Source organism: Tenrec ecaudatus, chromosome 11 (genome assembly GCF_050624435.1).
Source record: "Tenrec ecaudatus isolate mTenEca1 chromosome 11, mTenEca1.hap1, whole genome shotgun sequence".
Lineage (NCBI taxonomy): Eukaryota > Metazoa > Chordata > Mammalia > Afrosoricida > Tenrecidae > Tenrec > Tenrec ecaudatus.
This window is the reverse complement of record NC_134540.1, coordinates 72853354-72876872: the sequence shown is the minus strand read 5'-3', so window position 1 is coordinate 72876872 and position 23519 is coordinate 72853354. Positions and strand designations below refer to the sequence as shown.

At 42.6% G+C, this 23519-nt stretch overlaps 2 protein-coding genes across 10 annotated transcripts in view; one reads left to right on the top strand and one right to left on the bottom strand.

Moving 5' to 3' along the window:
* The window catches only part of REV1 (REV1 DNA directed polymerase), an 88113-nt gene extending 74744 nt beyond the window's left edge, over window positions 1–13369 (top strand). For all 9 annotated transcript variants that reach the window (XM_075563225.1, XM_075563230.1, XM_075563228.1 and 6 more), the window contains 11 exons: window positions 249–469; window positions 1220–1392; window positions 7980–8082; window positions 8903–9065; window positions 9336–9538; window positions 10742–10975; window positions 11494–11614; window positions 11803–12023; window positions 12123–12279; window positions 12560–12662; window positions 12980–13369. In XM_075563225.1, the coding sequence (XP_075419340.1) occupies window positions 249–469; window positions 1220–1392; window positions 7980–8082; window positions 8903–9065; window positions 9336–9538; window positions 10742–10975; window positions 11494–11614; window positions 11803–12023; window positions 12123–12279; window positions 12560–12662; window positions 12980–13091 (1811 nt within the window). In that variant the 3' untranslated portion in view covers window positions 13092–13369. The remainder of the gene's footprint in view (window positions 1–248; window positions 470–1219; window positions 1393–7979; window positions 8083–8902; window positions 9066–9335; window positions 9539–10741; window positions 10976–11493; window positions 11615–11802; window positions 12024–12122; window positions 12280–12559; window positions 12663–12979) is intronic.
* Window positions 13370–14481: 1112 nt separating this feature from the next.
* The window catches only part of EIF5B (eukaryotic translation initiation factor 5B), a 66382-nt gene continuing 57344 nt past the window's right edge, over window positions 14482–23519 (bottom strand). Inside the window, exons 18-24 of the mRNA XM_075563234.1 lie at window positions 23003–23134; window positions 19193–19324; window positions 19006–19082; window positions 18735–18899; window positions 16966–17104; window positions 15268–15429; window positions 14482–14949 (exon numbers count right to left, since the gene is read on the bottom strand). Coding sequence (XP_075419349.1) covers window positions 14842–14949; window positions 15268–15429; window positions 16966–17104; window positions 18735–18899; window positions 19006–19082; window positions 19193–19324; window positions 23003–23134 — 915 coding nt within the window. The 3' untranslated portion in view covers window positions 14482–14841. The remainder of the gene's footprint in view (window positions 14950–15267; window positions 15430–16965; window positions 17105–18734; window positions 18900–19005; window positions 19083–19192; window positions 19325–23002; window positions 23135–23519) is intronic.

The following is a 23519-nucleotide window of genomic DNA, read 5'->3' as shown; positions in this document are numbered from 1 at the left end:
ATAACTTAATTTGGTCTTAGGTTTTTGAGACATTTCTGGTTAAACAGCATGACTTTGTGCTGTTTAAATTTTTTTAATGCTTCACTTTTTAAATTTTTAAAAAATGCTTCACTTGTATCACTTAATAATTTTAAGGAAGTTAACCCCATTGTAAGTTAGGATTTTGTATGAATAGCAGTTTATTTCCTATCACTGATTGTTTTTATTCATGTATCTGCAAAATTAAGCTTCATATCTCCTTTTTCTAGGAGTTGGACGTTCAATGGAATCCAAGTTGGCATCCTTGGGAATTAAAACTTGCGGTGACTTGCAATATATGACAATGGCCAAACTCCAAAAAGAATTTGGTCCCAAGACAGGTCAAATGCTTTATAGGTTCTGCCGGGGTTTGGATGATCGGCCAGTTCGAACTGAAAAGCAGAGGAAGTCTGTTTCAGCTGAGATCAACTACGGCATAAGGTTTACCCAGGTATGGACCTCTAACCAACTGCACCTCGTTGTCATCGTTCACACTGTTCGTTACCCTGTCTTCCCCCTGCTCAAGGAGACCCTGAGGCTTGAAGTTCAGGATGTAAGATCAAAGCCCAAGGATCTGACTGAGGGAACCCAGATCTCAGAAAAAGGCATAGGTTTGAAACAATTGTGCTTTGGTGGGGGTCAAGTGTTAAACAATTTTAGGGCATACCTGTTCTACAGTGAATGGAAACAGACCAAAAAATGTACTTCATGTAGAAAATACCTCTGGCTGAAAGTGAGTTTGGGGAATGTTGCAGGATTTGGGTAATTGCATCATTTCCATCTCCTTTTGGAATACATATTTGGGTTTGGCTGTGTCTTCAGGAATTTACACAGACATATGCCTAAACCCTACTGTGGGGGCTTGAAGCCGGATGAGCCCATTAGTATAGTTCCCCCCTGGTGTTTGGGCCTAGTAGTCCAGCGGTTTCCTCTCCCTGAGGCTGGAGATGGTGGGCTCGAGGTAGGGAGAAAGCGGTGCTGAAGAAAGCACATTGGATCAACACTTTCCTGGATAAGTGATGGTGTAGAAAAGCAAGAAAAAAATGGTTTTTTACTTGGTTGGGAAAATGGGTATACAGGCTCTTTGTGTTGTAATTAGATGCTTAGCAAAACACAGTGAACAATTAGACATGCTCAATAATAAATGTTTTTGTATATAGGAAATTGACACGAGCATTTTCCCATGTTTCTCTTTTCATAGCCAAAGGAAGCAGACGCTTTTCTTTTGAGTCTTTCAGAAGAAATCCAAAGACGACTTGAAGCTGCTGGCATGAAGGGCAAGCGGCTGACTCTCAGGATCATGGTGCGAAAGCCGGGGGCCCCTGTAGAAACTGCCAAATTCGGCGGCCATGGGATTTGTGATAACATTGCCAGGTGAGCTTGTCTTAAAAAGATGTTTAAATGGTGTTGCAATACAGACTATTACAATTCATATATGATGAAAAAAAAAAAAGGTCTGACTAGGGACTCTCAGCTGTGGTGTTCCTGATAGTCTTTGAAGACAGGTCTCAGGCCAGAGCTGCTTGGCATCGGCCAGGTGCACTCCTGTGCGGCTCCTCAACTGCAGTGTGGCAGTCCATCTCAGCGTGAAGTTCACTCTTAACCACCTTTCCTTGGGGTCTTCAACCTCTAACTCGGGTTCTGGTCCGAGAGGTTGAACTAGACTACACACCCGCAGACAAAAGAGACGGGTGAGACTAGGTGGCCTTGGTAAAACTCCCAGAGAGATTTCTGCAAAATACCTGAAAAAGACGATGTGAATGTGACATTTGTTTCATTTAGTTGGGTATAGTTCGTTTGTGAGCTGATTATTCATTGGTGTCCCTGACAACTGCTGTCTTCAAACCACACTCACTACCTCAAGTCAATTCCGACTCGCAGCGACCCCGCAGAGCAGAGTACAACTGCCACTGTGGGTTTCCGAGACTAACTCTTTCCTGGAGTAGAAAGCCTCATCTTTCTCCTGTTGCATGTCTGGTGGTTTTGAACTCTTGACCTTGTGACGAACAGCCCAATGCATAACTACACCTCCACCAGGACCTAGGGGACTGTTAGCACTCGAATCACACATGTTAATGTGATGGCCATGATAAAACTTCATAAAGGATTTATGATCCAAAGGACTAATTTTGTGTTTCATTTTATGCTGCACTGGACACTGTTTTACTTTATCAAGCCAGAATTAAATTAGCATAATTAAGAGTTAGCTCAATTCTACCACACACATAGGCAGTTCCGAGGTTATGAATATCCAACTTAGGTAGCCCACCGAGTAGCAAGCCAGCCCCAGGAGAGTCTGTCATATTAAAAATTCAAGGTACATTCAATGGTTTGTAATAATGAACAGGTACTACTTTATATGCACATTCAGAGAATATCACTGCAGTATGTTTAGGATGTTTTCCTATTTTTTTTAATGCATTGGAAGGAACACTGTACACTAAGACAAATATTTCACTCACTGACATTAGACACAAACGATAGATAGCTAACTGTTCTGAGGTACATACAAATATGACTTACAGACAGATTTAAGACTGAAACACATTTGTAATCTTGGAACTGCCTGCGTATTTCTGTAACCCAGGCAATCCCTGGATTACAAATGATACAGCCATTCTAAAGGACAGAGTAAGATTTCTTAGGTTTCCAAGGGATTCCAAGATTCTCAGTCTTTTTGAGAGCAGAAAGCCTCATCTTTCTCCCACTGGATGGCTGTTGGTTTCAAACTGCCCACCTTGCAGATAGCAGCCCATTGTGTACCCAGTGCGCCACTAGGGTTCCTTAGGTATTTAGTGTCTGCTGATACTGCTGAGAGCAATGAGGTGACTACTCATACTTGAAAATAATGTGATCCTTCAGCCCCAAAACATGGATTATAAATGAAAACAATCGATAAAATATGTGTGATAGACAAGCATTTTAAATGATAGTTAAATATAATGTTAATGGTCTCTTCTTTAGCAAGTTGATTATTAGACCTTATTTAGGAATATAATAATCTTATTAAAAGTAGTTTCTCTTTGAGAACATCCAATTTATAACTTTTTTGGGGTGGGGGGGAATAATTTGGTGTTTTAAGGTCTGGAACCAATAAATTATTCTTTTGCCTCAAATTAGTGTATGAACTATTCTAACCTTCATTGAACTTTTAAGTAACCCTTTGTGAACACGGAGGCTTCAAAAAGTGTGGAAAAATACATTTTCCCATGCACTCTGAGAAACCCCTCATGCTGTGTAGTCTTTAACCACACTGTCTAAAACTCACAATGCAAAACCAACAGCATCATTCCTTTGGATCTAGACCAATAACTGAAACTGTCTAATCCAGTATGAGTCTCACCAATTGCCTCGTACTTGAGCCTTTGCTAAGAATGCGTGGAAACAGGAACGGGTGGGTTTGGAAAGATCCACGGGAAGGATCACCTAAACACTTTAACAGTGTCCCTGTGGGCCGAGAGCTTGTCATTGAGAGCCGCCTCCTCCCTAATCCCCCATCTGCATGCAAACATTTGGAAACACCTGAAACTCACCTAACACTGTCCATTTTGGTGTATCCAGAAGTACTAAGGGCTTACTCAGGAAGCCCTGGTGGCAGATTGGGTTATGTGTTGGGCTGCAATTTGCAAGGACTGCAGTTCAAAACCATCAGCTATTCCTGAGGAGAAAGAGAAGGCTTTCTACTCCTGTAGAATTAGTCTTAGAAAACCCACAGTGTAGGGTCTCTATGAGGAGTGAGTTTGTTTTTTATCTGAGAATAGAAATAATCCAGAAATCTAATTATAGCATTAAACAAATTGAGGTTAATTATATTTTATCATCTCTATTGTTGTTCACACAGCTTTTTGTTAAATGTACTTACTGGTAATAGCATTGTTTTGTCCTAAATTTAAAGAGAAAAACGGGGGGGGGGGAAAGTTCACTGAAAAACCTAAATATTTACCAACCAGGAAGGTTAATATAACGAACCCCCGAAGCATGTGCCTGTCAGTCAACCTCATTTCAACACTACAGCTATTTCAATCATGCAGACTCCCCAAGCTAGCCTGTGATGCCACCACTCCCCCCCACCCCCGGGCCAGTTGCTTTGAAGCAAACCTCAGGTCGTTTTGCCATAAGCATTCCCGTGTCTGTGTGTAACCTCTAACCTCGAACCCACACAGGGCTGTGCTGGGCAGTCTTCTATGCATTATGTTGCAGCCTGAAATAGTGCCATGACCTGAGATGAGCCCGTGCTGAATAGAAACAAGTATGATCTCATCACAGAGACCAAGGCAGAGGTCAGCTCCTAAGCCTTACACTTAGATTAGTATTAGCTGTGCTCACTGTCCTGGGTTGTTGCATAGTAGTAATAGCACCTAAATGTGGAGCGTTAGCATCTACTTACCAGAGGCTTAGCTCTGTGGTGATGGCTTGATAACTGAAACTCCTGATCCACTGCAGGGAAGTCCCACGGGTCTCTGAGCAGTCCCATAGGACAGCCATGTCTTTGTCCCACCAAGCGGCGGTGGGCTTAAACTGCAAACCTTTGTTGACCTCTATTCCCACCACTTAGGTTGGCAAACTACTTACCATGGGACAGATCCAGCCTGCGTCTTGCTTTTATGGCGTGTAAACTACAACAAATAGGTTTTTCATTACAGACCGTTAAAGAATGTCAAAGTGACTTCAAAGCCCCAAATATTTACTGAAATACATTAAGGGCTTCTGTGAAGCCCAGAGGTTGAGTAAGCTGAGAGTGCTGCACGTGTTTCATCACCTTGTAGTTCACACGATCCGTTCCTCAGTCTCAGATGCAGTGTGACACCACCACAGAAAAGACAGGCTGTGTGTGTGGGTCAGGTTTCGGAGCCACATGTGAACCCAGCGCTGGCCTTAGCAATGGTGGTTCGCTCTAAGACACCCTCCTCTATCCCCCAAGAAGATTGTATCCCTTTGAGGTTCCTTTATGGGTTTCTTATTTGAACTGTATTATCAATGTTATATAGATCTATGTCATTGAAAAGGTCACATACGTTACTTTGATCTTGCTATCCATCCTCTTCCCCCCCCCCCCCCAAAAAAAATACCAAACCAGTGACTCCTGGCCACTGGATTTCTGAGACTGTAACTCTTCACAGAAGCAGAAAGCCTCCTTTCTCCTGAGGAGCACCTTCTAGCTTATTCCTATTGTGCCCATTATGTGCTAACTTTCTGCTGCAGGTGAGGATTTATGGTCTTCTTCCTTCCATTCCTAATTGCTGCTTCCTCTGGGTGCCCATTCCACTTCTCCCTAAGGAGGTCATCAGTTTTGATTTGAATCACTGCCTGTGGTGTTCGATTATTTTACTACAGAGGCCACCCACCGCAGATCCACATAATGTATATTCCACTGTAGTCAGTTTCCTTTTGAATTTGCTATTCCTGAACAAGTACTGTAGTTGGTATGTTTGCTTTTTTGTGAATCTGTCACTGAGTTTATTTCTAAACTGCCAGTGTATTTGTGTGTTTCTAATTCCTTTCAGTGAAATTCCAGACTATACGTATAGTTAGTTGTTAGGTTGTTGGCAGAGATTTCAACTCAAGTAGGTACCTTGTGTACGACAGAACAAAAAACATGTAAATGTACACATACCTGTATTTTTATATATATGTACAAAGATTACATATGTGTATACTGACAGATAGCTTCTATATGTAGCTGTATCACTTCAGTTATTTTTTTCTTGGAGACTTTTCTCTTAGGGCTAACCCCCATCTGAATTGGTTTCTTTAAAGGCCTCCTGCAAAGTTAAGGTCCTGGGCTATATCCCTTCTCTCACTGGTGTTGGACTCTCCCATCTTTAGCTTATTCTCAGTTATTGAAGCATGTCTTCTAATATCTTCTTAGGAAAAATTGTACAGAGGTAAAGTTATTTTTTCCGAAGTCTACCTCTACCAGGTAACTGAGGAAAGTTTTAAATACAGAGGCTATGATTCTTACCTGTGTGTCAACGACCTGTTCTTCTCTCTGAACATTCGTGTCTAGAATTTCGTTTTGGCCTTTGCCTTTGGGCAGGGTGCTTGGACAGTTAGATTTGTGAGTTGGACACTGGGATGGTGGGGGAGCAAGCACTTCCTTGGACGACTGTGGTCAGTCTCTTGGTCCTTGCACACAGATGCCCTGTTGTCCCTGCTCTCCTAGATCCTCTTCTAGCCCCAGGGCCATCATTTCTGTTTCTCGGAGTTCTTTTTTCCCATGTTACCGCCACAGTCTTGTAGAAGAGACTTTCTAGAAGCACCTCTCTGGTTGTCCTTAGCTGGCTATTGCTCTGAGACATGCAGCAGTGTTGTTTGGAGTCTCTAAGGTGTTAGCGGAGCATGTAGACCAGTGGGCTCCTCACTCTTTAGGTGAATTGAGTGGAGGTGTGTGGCAGTCCTGGTGTTCAACTCCCAAGTGGGCTTGCTCCAGGGGCAGATGGGAAGATACACAGAGAGGGGTCTGGATAGGAAATGGTTAGGCTCTTGTCGAGCAAGGCCCTTCCCTTAATGGTGCTTTGGTAGCCTTAGCCCCCTCGGTGTCAACATCTGTACATAGCTAAGGTTCCTGCAGGGAGAGGCGATATCTGGCAGAGGAGGGGGGCCTCTTCTCGTACATTTTCAGCCCCACACCTCAGCTTTCCCTTGATAGCAAATACCTGACACCACTGATGCTGAGCTTCTCTAATGAGCATGTCTACAGGAGTCCTGGTGGCATGGTGTTTCATGCATTGAGCTGCTAACCACAAAGTCAGTAGTTAAAACCCATCAGCGGCCCTGTAGGGGAAAGACGAGGCTTTCTGCTTCCTAAAGGGCTTCCAGCCTTGGAAACCCAAAGGGGTAGTTCGGTCCTGTCCTTCACGGTTGATCAAAGTTGGAATCAACTCAATGGAGTGAGTTTAGTAGCACTTGATAATTTATCAGGTACTGCTAACTAAGTCACTGCCATCGACTCAGTTGAGACTCATGGTGAACCCTGTAAGAGGGTAGAACTGCCCCTGTGGTTTTCTGAGATTAACGCTCAAGGAATAGAAAGCCCTGTCTTTCTCCTGAGGAGTGCCTGGTGGTTTCTAACTGCAGACCTTGCGGATCGTAGCCACTACACCATCAGAGCTCCTTCCCTGTACTGATAAGCCTTTAGTATTCCCAATTTTGGTGAATGTTTTTCCTCCACTGTCTTTTCTCCCACTTCGGTCTTTTTAAGAGCTTAGGCCTTTTTAAATCACTTGTAGTCAGTTTAGTGCAGTTTTGGAAAATCACCATGTCGAGCAACAAATTTTCTCCATTTGATTGACCTGGAGCAATACAGCAAAAAGGAAAGTCGGGAATTGGAGGAACATGAGATTACCTTCTTGAATTGCTGCTGCCCTTTCTGTCCTTGGACCAGAGGAACTGGACGGTGCCCAACTACCCTCACAGCCATAGCCTGCAAGCTTAACAAGGGGCAGGCAGGCCACTTACATTCATGGGCGAGGACGAGCTCTTCACAGGAGGGGAGAGGATGGTTCCCCAGTTCTGTGCATGGAATCCATGTCACTGAACTGATGTCCATATAGAAATGGTGTGTTTTGCTGTGTAACTTCTCAATAACAAAATTACTTAATGCAATTTACAATTTAGGAAGAAAAATCACAGTGAAGTAAAAATCTTGCTTTAAGTTATTTCTGTACATTATTACCTGAAGTAAATATTGTTTTACTTTTTTTTGCAAATGGCTTTCTCAGAGAAGAGAAACACAGTACATTTCATGGATGAATTCAAAAAGCCTGTGTGTAACTAAAAAACAAATGTTAAGTGTAAAGATTTCAGCCCTGGACTGGGGCAGTTCTGTGTCCTGTAGGATACTGTGAGTCGGAATCAACTTGGGGCTGTGGGATTGGGTTTTTGGGTGTATTCCTACGGAAATTCTGGTGAGTACACCAGGAACGTAGACTGTTCCTTTAAAGGCATTCTATCATTTACAGGACTGTCACTCTTGACCAGGCAACAGATAGTGCAAAGATCATTGGAAAGGCTACATTGAACATGTTTCATACAATGAAACTAAATATATCGGATATGAGAGGGGTGAGTACTTAAAAGTTTTCAATTCTGGCTTTCTGTAATTTTTTTTTCAGTGGAGTTTGATCTGAGAATGGTCTGAACTTTATTTGACCTGATGTCTTAATTTTCTGTTTTCAACCTAGAATAATTATATATTGAATCTTTATGCCACCTTTTCTTTAAAAAAAGAAATCTACGTCTTATTTCTCCTGTTCTTTTCCTCTAGAAGTACCGATGGGATTATAAGGAATGTAAATCTGGGAATAATTGTTAACGGCTTTAAGGTCCTTTTAAGATCCTTTCTAATTAGGGACGTTTTGAAGTCGCTGTCTGATGTGGAAGGGAGAGTGCAAAATGGTAGATTGTCCAGTCCATTGTCGTCCCTAATTTTAAGACGATTATAGTGTATGTAGTCGGGTGATGTGAGATTGAGATGAATAGTTACTCACCCAGATATTCTACAAAGCATCTGAATTATGCATGAAAGTGATTTCTTGTTTGATCCCTCTATTCCCTTTAGTCTATAAACAAGATCTAGATCAGTGTTTTCCAAATTGGGTGATACTGCCCAATGGATCTGATATACGGCTGCAAAACAGATCACGACACTTTATCCTGGATTATGGGTCATAGCACAAACATTTTTAATTGCCAGGGCGATTCTTTGAGTAGGTTTGTTGTTTATTTTTTTTCTCTCCTGGACAGGGAAAACAATAAGCCAAGTAAGTTTCTGAACCTATGATGTAGAATATAGTCTAAAAGATAAGCTGAGACTTTTGCTTAGTTGAATTCATATTTTTCACTTGATCTTTCCCAGAAATAAGCATTCTTCATTCTACTGTAGGTTGGAATTCAAATGAATCAGTTGGTTCCGACTCATCAGACCCCTCCCGCATGTCTCAGTCACCCAGCGGTACAATCAGACTTTTCTTGCGGATCACACTCTGTCATGGATCTCTTACAAGTTCAGAAAGCTAAGAAATCCACAGAGGAGGAGCACAAGGAAGGTTGGTGGACATTCTGTCTGGGGATCTCGTTTGGCAGTGTGTACATCTTTAGGACGGTCGTATGTCCCACCTGTCTGGTGTGGCTGGATGGGATTTCTTTAAAGAAACCAATTATGTTCTTAATTATGTTACGTCAATACAATTTTGATCTTTTAAATTTTATCTACTAAAAAATGCCTGCAAGAGGCCAAAGGAAACTGGCTCAAATTAACAAAAAATCCCCAGATGGTCTGAGGAGGATGTTTTATTCATTTCCTGTTTTGATTGCAGTCTTCCTAGCTGCCATGGATCTTGAGATCTCATCTGCTTCTAGAACGTGCACTTTGCTGCCCTCCTTCCCCACACACCTGACTTCCCCTGTCAGTCCTGTTCCCAGCAGAGCGGAGTCTTCAGTGAAATGGAATGGTCTACACCCTCCTATCAGTTTGAAATCAAGACTTAACCTAAGTATAGAGGTTCCATCACCTTCTCAGGTATGTCACTCTAATTCTAAATATCATCAGTACAAAAGCAGCTTTATAAGATGAAGGACATTTTAAACATAAGTGTGTCCAAGAAAGAGTGCTCTCTACTAGGGTGGGTAATAATGGTGAATCTCTGAAACTTATAGGCAGTAGAGGACGCTTCACAAAGATGTGCAACTGTTGGAAATGGTAAAACAGTGAAAGCAGTGCCAGCATCCAGTGTTTGAAATTGTACTTGTGTGCTGCTTCCTCAGCAAAGAAACTGTAGTGGTCAGAAAGAAAGGAGGCTTGGTAGCATAGTGGTTACTCGTTATTAGGCTATTAACATTGAGGTCAGCAGTTCAAAACCACCAACTGCTTTATAGGATAGAGATGAGGCTTTCTCCTCTCAGTCTCAGAAACTGTAACTGTCAGTGTTCTACTTTATCCTGTAGAGTTGCTGTGAGTTGGAGTCGACTCCTTGGCAAAGAGTCAAAAAAGTAGGACCTTTGTCAAAGGGGGGTTTCTTGCATTTGCTGACCATTCTCTGTGTGACAAGACTGAATGATTTTGTTTGGGCTGTCAATGAGGTATTCTGTTACTGACATTGTATGCTCCTTGGAAGCCAGAAGACAGTACTATACGCTGTAATTAAGTCCTTGTGGCCACCTCTCCTTTGTGGAAGGAGTCCAAAGGAGATGGAGAGGCTGGCTAAGAATCTAGGGAGGACGCAATTCAGAAATGCTTGCGTTGGCTCCATTTAGGATGAAACATTAAATACTTGCTTCCTGCTGAGATTAGCTTACTTCACTTATGGGTATTATGAGTTTCCAAAGGACAGGGTGGGTACTGATGGGCAAGGGAAGCACCTGGCCAAAGGAGCAGGAGATTGTGGTCTGCAGGCCAAAGGCAAGTGAACCTGCAGGTTTAGCTTGCCGCTCTCCAAGACTCAGGTGTATTTCTTATTCTGAGCAATCTCCCATCTGAGAAAAAGAAGGTAAATTGACACCAGGAATTTGTTACATAGTGCTGGCCAGCAGTGGGGACTTACTTGGAATTGCTAGACTCCACATTTTACCTCATGCTTAAATGACAAGGACTAGAGACGCTGTCCCTGAATTTAATGTTCCTTATGAAGAACATTCGCCCTGGAGTTACAGTGCTAACTGTGCAAACAAAACACACCATTTCTGCAATGCTGATCTTCAAACTTGCGTGCTTGCTGTCTTACAGCTTGATCAGTCTGTGTTAGAGGCACTTCCACCAGATCTCCGGGAACAAGTAGAACAAGTGTGTGCTGTTCAGCAAGGAGAGCTACCTGGCGACAGAAAGAAAGAACCCCCAAATGGCTGTAATACGGGAATATTACCACAACCAGTTGGGACAGTTTTGTTGCAAATACCAGAACCTCAGGAATCCAACAGCGACACAGGAATTAATGTCATTGCACTTCCAGCATTTTCACAGGTAATGATCATTGAGGAACCACCTGCAGTTTGCATGTGTGACTGCTGCAGCTCAGCCCTTTTTGTTGTACCTTGACCTCTCAGTAGTAGCCGCCTTATCTCAGTCGTCTGCAAGACAGAGCAGCAGCATTTTGTCTGAAGCACAACCAAGGGTGACATCAGCGGGGAGAGGGACTTACAGGTTCTGCCCGGAATCAGTTGTGCCTGCTGACTGTGGGCCTTCCCTGCTGGGTCATGCACCGGGACAGTACTTCAGGTTGAGTGGGGAGCTTAAAAACATGCCATAGGCGCCTAATGTTTACTCCATGTTCTCTAATTTAGTCCTTTAATTTTATTCCTTTTTCTCACCATGCAAAATTGGAGGATTTGATGAGATTTGCTTTTAAAAAACCAATTAGGAATTTGTGCAGGCCAGAAAAATAAATTTCTTTTTGAAAATAAAATCTGTTTTGTGAAAAATCTTAACTAGTTGCCATAAGCAATATATCAGGTTCAACTCTAAACTCACTTTTCCTCTAGGTGGATCCTGAGGTGTTTGCTGCCCTTCCTGTTGAGCTTCAAAAGGAGCTGAGAGCAGCCTATGATCAAAGGCACAGGCAGGCTGAGAGTACTGCCCAGCAGCAGGCAGCCAGCTCCTCTGGTAAGCCTGGGGAGGGGGAGACCACTGCAGGCTGCATGTCATAGGAGATTACAATGGCCTCAGGAGCAGTGTTCACACAGGGAGGGCGGGATCTGCAGTGAACAAAATGCAGCTAAGTGTTGTTATGCCCACAAAGGGAGCCCCTGTACCCTCTGCAGCATTTGTTGAGGATCTTACCTGTCTTTTAGTGCCAAAGAACCCTTGGCTTCAGTTAAAACCAGCAGCAGTGAGAGATAAGAGAAAAAACAGAAAGAAGACTCCCACCAGCCCGAAGAAGAAGGCTCAGAGCCCTTTGAAAAACAAGCTGCTGAGTAGTCCTGCAAAATCCCTGCCAGGGCCCTGCAGGAGTCCCCAGAAGTTAATTGATGGCTTCCTGAAACAAGAAGGTCCTGCGCTTGACAAGCCCCTGGTACTATTTAAAAGACACCTCTACTGGGATGGGTTCTAGTGGCACACGATATTGTCTAACTACTGCACATTGTGACATGTTTTTGGTTTTTTTAACCAGGGAGAGCTGCCGGTTTCCACTTCCAGCGTGACGGGCTATCCCGATCTGCAGGTGAACCTACCCAGCTGTGCTCGGCCCCTGGCACCTAATCTAGCTGGAGCTGTGGAATTTAATGATGTGAAGACCTTGCTCAAAGAATGGATAACTACTATTTCAGGTTGTTTACTTTGTTAGGTGGTATCCACGTTACTTGAGAATATGAACAGATTAAACTAGACGTAACTCATTTTCCAATGACTTAAAAAGCTTAACCCGGGCACCTCCTAACCTTTGAAAATCTAAGCTGCCTTTGAAACAGTTCCTTATAGCCCATTCCGTGGAGAGTTTTCAGTCCGAGGTCTGGCTGCAGAAATACAGTGCTTTGTGCCTTAAAGATCTCTCCCTTTGTTTTTAAGAGATGTTGGTTCTCACTTCACTTGGGGGCATTTCTTCCCTAGATCCAATGGAAGAAGACATTCTGCAAGTTGTGAAATATTGTACTGATCTGATTGAGGAAAAAGACTTGGAAAAATTGGATCTCGTTATAAAATACATGAAGAGGTACTCGAAAAAGTACTTATAAAGGTGGGGAGGGGCAGCCACCATGGCTAGTTGAAGGGGTGCGTGAGGACACTGAGCAGTCACAATAACCGACACCTGTAGTTAATCATGCCCGCTATTTTGAATTGTAGCGAAAAGGTGCTTATTCTCCTTGAGCTTTAAATACATGATTAAATCCACAGGGAAGGCTTTTTTTGTGTGCTATTATTTCATGTTTTTGCTAAGATCTATTTTTATACTGGAAATTAAAAACGTAGTTATTAAACCTGCAGCAAGGCATGTTTTTGTAATGATGCTTCTCCTTCCCCCACTTTCAGGTTGATGCAGCAGTCGGTGGAATCGGTTTGGAATATGGCATTTGATTTTATTCTAGACAATGTTCAGGTGGTTTTACAACAGACTTACGGAAGCACGTTAAAGGTTACGTAAAGACCCCTGGGACTCTCGCGAGCTGTGCCATAAGTGCTTGTGAGGTATTTGCAAAGTGCATGACAGTGATGCTCTGAGTTTTTTCTAATTTTCATTTTCTTTTTAAGCGTTTTGTACATTTCTTTTAAAAAAGTGCCAAATTTGTCAGTATTGCATGTAAATAATTGTGTTAATTCTTTTACTGTAGCATAGATTCTATTTACAAAATGTTTGTTTATAAAGTTTTATGGATTTTTACAGTGAAGTGTTTACAGTTGTTTAATAAAGAACTGTATGTATATTTTGTATAGGCTCCTTTTTGTGAATCCTTAAGAAGACTCTAGAAAGCAAATGCCCACTATTGTTTATTATACTTTTAAGGACTTTTTGAAAGCTTTTAGGCCAGATTGTTAACAGCCATTGTGGCTCAACTCTGGCCGCCTTGAGCAGGGCAGACCCACATTCCATGGATTGGGTAAAAATTTTAACAACCATCCAATTCTTAACAAGATAGCTTCACCACTCGGGGGTGAAGAAACTTACTTCAGAACACCTAACACACATCTGACTTTCCTTTAGAATTAGGCCCCGTAGGTAGGTTAGAGCTCATTGCTTCGACTTGAGAAATTTCAGTAATAGTATAGATTTTCAAATGTATATAAAATAATTTTTATGCCATTCCACTGTAACACTGTAAAAACATAGCTTATAATTCTTTGCCTGTTTTTTCCCCAAACACCTTAGAAGTGACTTCAACGATGTGCTTTTTATTGTAGGCATTAGTTAAGTTGGGGAATGTTTTATATATATGCTTGTTACCTGTCTCCCCCTCCCCCTGCACATTCTTCAGAAAAACCATAAAAACAAGCTGTGCAGCCAGATGACTACTACGAAAAAGTCATTATGTTGTATCTGTGGCTTACAAAACAAGTAGGAAGCCCAAATACAGTTTAATCAATTCCCTATATTATTGCCAAGTTAGTCATTAGAAAGTGTCTGCATAATAGTTTTCTAGTATAAAAGTCTGAGTACAAAACAGTCCACGGCCTTAGACGACAGCTCTGGACTGACTGGGGGGGGGGGGGACTAAGCTAACATGGAAGCCTTACAGAGCTTCACTGGTGTCTCTTTCCTTTATTGGTAGTTCTGAATTGTAATTATTACAATGGACTCTCATGACTATACAAGCAGTAAAATGCAGCCAGCTATGTTTTACACCATGGTTTTACACACAGCAGATAAAAGAAATACCAGAATTCCTAGTTTTCTATGGGAGAAAACAAAAATTTCTAAGGGCATATGGCAGAATAATGTTGGGGGGGGGGAAATCACTGGGAAGAATATGCATAAATAAAGAAGTATTTCTTACATCAAAAAAGTCCCAAGAATCACAAAATCTGCAGAAGCTTGGTATAATCAAATACTGCAGTACTGATTTAATCAGTATAAAATTGAAGGTTTTAGATCTGTAATAAAAATTCAAATTTGGGGAAGGGCAAACTTTAAAACAGCAGCCAGTAGAGAAGGGGAGGGAAAGGAGTGGGCAAGGTGAACAGGCACATCGGAACTGTGGGGACATGTAATTGACCACTGTCAAACCAGTGTAAGTTTCTTGGTTTCTCATGGAAAACATTTTATACACCTATTTTTTTCCTTCCATGTTCATTAAGTCCATCGGCGTTCAAATAGTCTGTCCCGTTTTTGTCTTGTTTTTGTTGGTGATACTACAACAGTATTGCATTGACTCCATTTCCTGCCCCATGTGGAAAAATTAGATGATTTCAAATACTTTCTTCAGCTCCATAATAAGCTGCCAGTCACTCTTCTGCATTTCATCTCTGAACCAGTCTTTGAGCGCATCGATGGACTGTCGGCTGATCTGCAATGTTCGAGGCACAGACAGGGTGAATAAAACCAGTCACAAAGCCCCGACTGCCCCCAGCACACATGGTCCACACATCTAATTCACAATAAAAAATGCATCTGAAAAAAAAACCACAAGAATGTGGGCTTTGGTCGCCTTGGGTTTCAGGGAGAGGGGACCTGGAAGCCCGCCCTACATTTTATTAGGAGTTGGCTATTAAGTCATGCAGCAGTAACAGGAGCTAGCTCCACCATGTTCTCACAGCAGCTCTGAGAACTACTGAGTAAAACACGAGAATGACCCATTCAAGGGCAACTTTTTCTGAGTACTCACCTTACTGACCAGGATGTCTGTAGCTTCAAAATGTCTTCCATACATTTTGGGAGATTCGCCAGGAATGGGTTCTATTTTGACACAGACTTCCTGTCCCTTTTTTGCAACATCCACTTGTTTGTGGTTTATTTCAATACTTGTTATTATTCCAATATCAACAAACTATAAAATAAGAATGACAATGTATGGAACAAACCATGCCATTCACCAGCACTATGCCTGGACAGCTGGGTTGATCACTTCAGACCTACACAATAAGTATAACACCTCAACGAGAGTTGGGGGTATCATCACCACAGCTGCACCCGTACCCCACACCACCGCCCCACTTCACCAAAATGACATCACTTGAAATTCACAGCATTTTTAAAGGTAGCAGTAGGCCCGTAGATTGATGCTCTGTGTGGATGACGTGTAGGGTGTGAGGTGGTTAACAGAAGAAATCTAGAGGCAGCAGGAACAGATCACATAAGGCTTTGTAAGCCATGGTAGGAACCCTGCAATTTGGGGGGGGGGTTGAGTTTTGAAGATAAAAAGGGGAGAAGATCGCTAAAGTAGACATTTAGCACTCACTGCCCAAGTGAGCGGTTGTGTCATCAAGTGAGACAACGTATGATGTCAACCTGCATCCTGCCATGAGGAAACAGACAAATCTAAATGGAGTGACAAACTGCCAAACAACTAGACTTCAAAAGAGGAGGAGGAGGGGTGGCTTTTCTGACTGAGAAGCATAACCAAGTGCAATGCATCTTGAAGAAATCCTAGATTCAGGTGGGTAGGAGGAGTCATTAAAGACATGGCTGAGACAGCTGATGTAATGGGAATGAGAACGGTAGGATATTAGAGTAAGGTGACCAGATTTTAACATTGTTAAAGCGGGACACCATTGATAAAACTCATATCCTGGCAAAATAGCCACATGGCAGCCGAACTATACCCTAGCTTGTCCTTCATTCTTTCCAAAAATGGGTACTTTTTTAAAATGCCGTGGGATGCGGGGAAAAATTGTTCAAAAGCGGGACGTCTGGTCACCTTACATTAGAGGGTATTAACTTTGTGTCCATTTTGCTTAGGTTTGATGCTGATCCAGAGGGGAGACAGACACATGGGTGTCCAACAATACTATGTCAATGTTGACTGGGTCTTGAAACTTCAAGATAAAACTCAGCATGGCAGTAATTCAAATCACCTTCCACCTTCATTTTAACTAAAGCAATGACATCAGGTGGTGAAGATCAGCACTGCTACGGTAAACAGCTATTTAGCAACATTGTGGTTTAAATTATAGTTATCAACTAGTGTCATCCACTATCAGTTAGGAACTTGGGAAATTCACCACCTAGGGCCCCTCGCAGTACAGCAGTAGAAAGGATCCAAGTGCCAACATCGTTGTGAACTGCCAATGCCGCCCGGGCCTTGGTTTCTGGCGAAGTGACCAAGTAAGCTGGTTGGTTAATCTCTGAGAAACTAACCACTTCTGTGATATGTACACTGACAGTAGTTATCAATCTCAAAGTGCTGTTGTGAGAGGCGGGTAAAGCACAATTAAACCACACTTTACCACTTTCAGCAGTGCTTCTCATTTTTGACAATGCACCAAAATCACCTTAAGGCTTGCTAGTCACGCAACAGCCAAACCCCCCAGAAAGCAGCCTGCAATTCGGAGGTGCAAAAGGAACAGAAACTCAAAGGACTTACATTTTTGCTAGGGACACACATGGGCGTGCCCTGTCTCACCTGCCCTGCTTCCACAGTCACTCCCATCACTATTGGGTCTCGAGAATTGAAAATGAACTGAGGGAGGATTTTCATCTTGCAGGGAAATACTGCTATGTGCCTTAAAAGTGAAAAAGACGTTCACATTTACAATTCCACTCAACCATCTTTGTATTGAAAAACAGACAAACGTGAGTCTTCTCCCCTTAGACCTCGCATCAGGTCTGGGAGGAGTAGGCTGGGACGCTGCTGCAGACTACCAGTGGCTCTTCAGTCTTTCCCCTTCCCTCTCTCCATTCTGTTGCTTCCCCAGTCTTCAGTTTCTTTCCTCCTAAGCTTCACCCCTACAGGACTGTCCATCTCAAAATTTCCAACCATCACTGCAGTCAATGGGGTTGGTTCAAAATGATGGTACAAAGGTCAAGTCAATTTTCTTACCTATCAAGAAAGAATATGCTATCAAGAGTTTCTAGCCATCTTCTAAATCAGATCTAACCCTTTTCATGTCACGTTTCAAGATCGTGAGTGAGCGTAACGGGACTGAAATCCTAGTCAGCTCAACTCAATGCCGTTGACTCAGTGACCCACCAGTACAGGGCATAACTGCCCCTGTTAATTTTCTGAGACTCACTCAATGGGAGTAGAAAGCCCTGTCATTTCTCCTGAGGAGCAGGTGGTGGTTTTTTAAACTGCTGATCTTGTAGCTAGCAGCCCAACAACATAACCACTTAAGCCACCAGGGCTCCATGAAATCTTAGTATTTACCAGGTATCAGTTTTACTTTAAAAATACCACAAACTGCTCCATCTGTCCCTGTCATCAGCACTACCTCCCTCTCAGACTATGAGGCCCTCCAAGATCTAGACTGGCATTAGATGCAACAAAGGGCTCCCAAAAAGGAACCATTTCAAGAATGGCACAGGACCAGGCAGTGCTTTATTCCGTCGTGCACAGGGTCGCTATGGGTCAGAACTGACTCAATGGCACTAGCAGCAACAACAGTCTCCTGTCATTGATCCCCTAACACTCAATGCTTCATGGAAACACCAATCTGATTACGTCACACACCTTTAAAGCATGAGTAAATCAGCCCTTGCCACACCCTACAGGGTCCTCCTAACATGGTCTTTGCCAGCTCCCCTGACCATTCTCCCCGAGGTCATTGTGCAGTGAGGTGGTGTAGAAACCTCCCAACATTTGAACTCTGCCTGCCTCAGTTTTTCAACTTGGTTCTACCCAGCTCTTCCCCATGTATTGTGCGACTCACTCTATTTCCTTTACTTTGACTCAAACAAGTGATCTAAGTATGTTCTCCAGCCACCCTCCTAATAGGAGCCCCTGTGTTCCCTTAATCACACTGGATCCTCACTCCATTTTGAGCACTGATAACCTACCTCCTCACTAGTTTCTATTGGATCCCTTAGCCACAATTCCTAATTTTCCACATTCTGATTGTAACTTCATTCTATTCAGTCCCAGATAAACTCCCACTAAAGTTCCCACACTTAGCTACTAATCACCCACGAATGATACCTAAGTCCGCCGAACTGAAAATTAAAGAACCAACCAAATGGCTACAGCTGCCTGAGAGGCCCAGGTGTACAGAATTTGTGCTTTACAAGCTACCACCTCAGGGTGCAGCTTCTGCTCAGTCGTGTTGCTGTTGTCAACATTTTTCTGGTATGTGTATGTGGGCCATCTCAATAAATGTAATTACCACAAAGCCAATGTATGGAAAATCATAAACTTACTTAAATTCTTCTTGTTTCTGCTTCTTGTAGTCTTGTCTGTATTTTGTAAAGGCATCAAACAAATGATAAATAATTTCTGCACTGAAAATTCTAACTCCTAAACTATCAGCCATTTCTTGTGCATCCCGTTCAATTCTCACATCAAAGGCCAAAATGACTGCATACCTGAGAGGTTAAAACAAAGGAAAAGCAAAATAGATTGTAAAGGATAATTCTAAGAACATAGGTAACCAGTTACTAAAATCTTTGTAGAATAGGGGAAATTTCTTACTGAGGATCATGTTCCAACATCACTGAAGCTTTCATAACGTCTTTTTTATGGACTGGGCCAATGTTAATTCCTGCATACTGTACACAAAAGGGGGGGGGGCTTGGAGTTAATTTGTATGTCACCAGGTATCAGAACATCACATAATCCACTAGCATCGCACCTCGGCCAAGTCTGACCAGTTACTCACAGGGACTTCCGACGACTTCAGGAACTCAAGCAGCGCTTCCAAGGAGCCCAGAGTCGACGCCTGCACATACACGCCCTTCTCTTCCAATTTAATGGCATTCAGTGTCTGCTTTAACTCGTGGATCAGCTCATCCTTGAAGAAAAATAAAGTGCGACAAGCATGCAAATTTATATCGACATCTTCCTCTTTAACACATTAAAAATTAAAACACTCTTTTAGATTGAGTATTTATCCCTAGAAATATGAAAACAGGCTTCGAGAGAGCAACACCCAGACACTGCAGTAAAATAAAGGCGGTAATTTGGAGGCCATATGCCAGCTGGATCCCACTTCCCTGCTGTCTCTCAAGCTTACTCATTTAAATGCTTATTCCTGCACCTGGGCAACTCTGGTGCATGTGGTGGAGGAGAAGGTGAAAGGACAGTTAGGAATCCTCTCTTACAAGTTAAAGTACCACACAAATGATGGCAGTTCCCCGGAACCTGGCAGAGACTATTATGTCCCCAGAATACTCTCATCTCAGACCAGGTGGGGAAGAAATAAGTAAAACCAGCATGCTGGTGCCCCTTCCAGACATGGGAATCCATGCCAAAGCTGACCATTAGCTAAGCCACGCAACTCTGCTGAAGCAATGACTTCTCAAAGCAATGACTCGAGGCTGCCTAGAGAAAATGGTGGTGGAGGGGCACAATCATGTAAACTTAATAAAACGGAACACCTCACAGGGTAGGTTCCCTGGGTTTGATGACTTGTGACCATCTATTCGTGGGACAAGTTGGTCGTGTAAAATAATTTTACAGCATATATTTAAAGGTTCAGTATTAAGGTAGCAGATGGACACTGGGCCTCAATTCAAGCACTCTCTCAATGCAAGAACACTTCATTCCATTTAACTGGCATTCATTCCATGATGCTCACCTCCCCAACACGATCGCTGAAGACAGAGCAGGTACATAAGCAAATGTGCTGAACATAGCTGATGGAGCCTGGCTATCGAAAGATATAGCGTCTAGTTTTAAAGACTTCAAGGTAAACAAGCGGTCATCTAACTCAGAAGCAACAAAACCCACATGGAAGAAGCATACCAGTCTGTGTGATCACGTGGTGTAGAAGGAATCAGTTATCAGGCATCAAAGAACAAAAAAAAAATCATACCATTGTGTGCTCACCTTCCCAATATGATCACTGAAGACAAATGGGTGCATAAGCAAAAGTGTCGAAGAAAGCTGATGGTGCCCGATTATAAAAAAAATACAGCATCTAGGGTCTTAAATACTTGAAGGTAAACAAGGGCAATCGAGCTCAGAAGCAACAAAGCCCATATGGAAGAAGCACACCAGCCTGTGTGATCATAAGCTGCCGAAGGGATCAGGCATCAAAGAACAAAACATCATATCATTTTGTGCTCACCTTCCCAATACGATTGCTGAAGACAAATGGGTGCCTAAGCAAATGTGGTGAAGAAAGCTGATGGTGCCCGGGTTTCAAAAGATATAGCGTCTGGGGTCTTAAAGGTTTGAAGGTAAACAAGCATCCATCTAGCTCAGAAGCAACAAAGCCCACATGGAAGAAGCACACCAGCCTGTGTGATCACGAGGCGTCGAAGGGATCAGGTATCAGGCATAAAGAACAAAAACAACTCATTGTGAATGAAGGGGAGGGCAGAATGGAGACCCAAGACCCATATGTAGACAACTGGACATCCCCTTACAGAAGGGTCGTGGGGAGGAGACGAGCCCAGCAGGGTACATGAAACATACAACTTTCTTCTAGTTCCTAAATGCTTCCTCCCCACCCCACTATCATGATCCCAATTCTACCTTACAAATCTGGCTAGACCAAAGAATGTACACTGGTACAGATAGGAACTGGAAACCCAGGGAATCCAGGACAGATGATCCCTTCAGGACCAGTGCTGAGACTGACGACACCAGGAGGGTGGGTGGTGTGGAAGGGGGAACCAATTACAAGGATCAACATATAACCACCTCCTTGGGGGATGGATAACGGAAAAGTGGGTGAAGGCAGACGTCGGGGAGTGTAAGATATGACAAAATAATAATAAGGGGAACGAGGAGGGAAGGGGGGAAATGAGGTGATGCCAAGGGCTCAAGCAAAAAGCCAATGTTTTGAAAATGGTGATGGCAAAAAATGTGCTGACACGATGGATGGATGGATTGTGGTAAGAGTTGAACGAGCCTCCAATACAATGATTAAAAATAATAAGTAATTTTACATTGCTTGTGTTCTACATTCTACTTTGATGAATCCTTTCAAGCGGCCACCTATTGATCTCTAATTATCCAAAGGCAAACGATAAGAAGGAAACCAAAGGTTCAATAATAGCCTACAGCTACCCTGAGATGAGAAGAACTAGGCTGTGCCCCACTCTTAACACGACCATTCTGATCAGGGTCATAACAGATGGCACTCATATAGCAGAAACACGTGGAATAGAATTCAAATGGTTAAGAAGTCCAGACTCATGGGACTGGTTGAGACTCTAGGTCTCCTTACTCCATGAGATGACCTCTGAATCTTGAACTGAGACTATCCTGGGGTTACCTGTTAGCTAAATAGAGGCTCACAAAATAATGAGGACCACCTGTGAATATGTGCTACTGAACAAAGTCATCATATGATCAACAGATGCTCTAGGGCAGTGGTTCTCAACCTTCCTAATGCCGCGACCCTTTAATGCACTTTCTCATGTTGTGGTGACCCCCCCAACCATAAAAATATTTTCGTTGCTACTTCATAACTGCAATTTTGTTACTGTGATGAATCGGGCAACCCCTGTGAAAGGGTCGTTCGACTCCCCAAAGGGGCGCCACCCATAGGCTGAGAACTGCTTCTTCAGGTCTAACATGAGATAGTAAGCAGACAGGGAAACTACATTAATAAATATCTGACAAACCAGAACAGAAATACTGAGTACAATTTAGTACTTTATGAAAAATATAATCAATGTCACCGAACAATTTGGGTAGCAACTGTTAAATGACAGCCTGATTTGCTGTGTACACTTTCACTAAAAAACACAATAAAACATTATTTAAGAAAAACAGCTAACTATGGTCCCAGAGCATTGGGAAAACCCTCTTGCTACCAGCTGAAAGCCTCATGATGAGCCAACACGTTTGCTGGATTCATGTAGGCCGAATGACCACAGACAGATTTTCTTTCATCCTGTCTACTTATTACTGTATGTAAAATAAAACATGAAAAATGTCTAACTTTTGTTTCATTTTAATCAAGTACAAATTTTAAAATTCTAGGAATACTAAGTTCAGATGATAAATAGGTATGCCAAGTATAAGGAGCCCTGGTGGTAGAGCGGGCTCAGTGTTGAGGTGCTAAGAGGGAAAGATGAGGCTTCTTGCTTGCACAGAGAGGGCAGGCCTGGGACACACACAGGGCAGTCGTAGTGTCCCCTGGGGTCGCTGTAAGTCGGATGGACTGAGATGCTAAGGAGAAGCAGCCTTGGGGGAGCAGTGGATTAAGCAGCAGTTTGAACACCGACCGCTCTTGAGGAGGAAGATAAGGCAATCGTGCGTCCATACAGATTTTGAACCTTGAAAACAGTTAGACCTCTGCTCTGTCCTAGAAGGTCGCTAGGAGTCAGAATCGATTTCATGGCAGGAGAGCTATTATTGTGATTACAGTAAGCAAATAATTTAGAAGCATCAACTACTTGCTGAAAGATAATCAGACAGCCCGTGTTACCCGTCACTACTCATGCGTACACTGCTGATACCCAGCACAAAAGTAAAACAATTTTTGAAAGAAAAAGATTAATTAGTGACTTACTTTAAGAACTGCGATTTCATCTTCTTTATGAGCCACCAGGAGAGGTAAGCCAGCTAACGCTTTCTCAAGGTCTTTCCCAAGAATCTTTACCCCCTGAGCTGCTTCTACTTCTTTATGTTTCTCATATTGGTTCTATAGGGAGAGAAATACACCACCATTTACTGGAAAAGCGGATAGCTGTACACAATACCTTCATGACCTTAGAGTAGGAAACACTGTCTTATACTAGACACAAAAACCATAACCACAAAATAAAAAATGGATAAATTCAATGATACCCTAGTACCCTAAAAATGTAAAGAACTCATATAAATCTGTAAGACAGAGAATGCAGAGAAAAATGGGCATTTCATAAATGGAAAAATATAAATAATAAACACACAACACAGTCACCAAACAAATTAACCAGCAAAGAAATGCAAAATGGAATGGCAATGAGCTCTATACCCACCAGAAGGGGAAAGGCTTTATAATCTGAAAACACCACCAAAAAGCTGGTTACAATGTAACACAATGA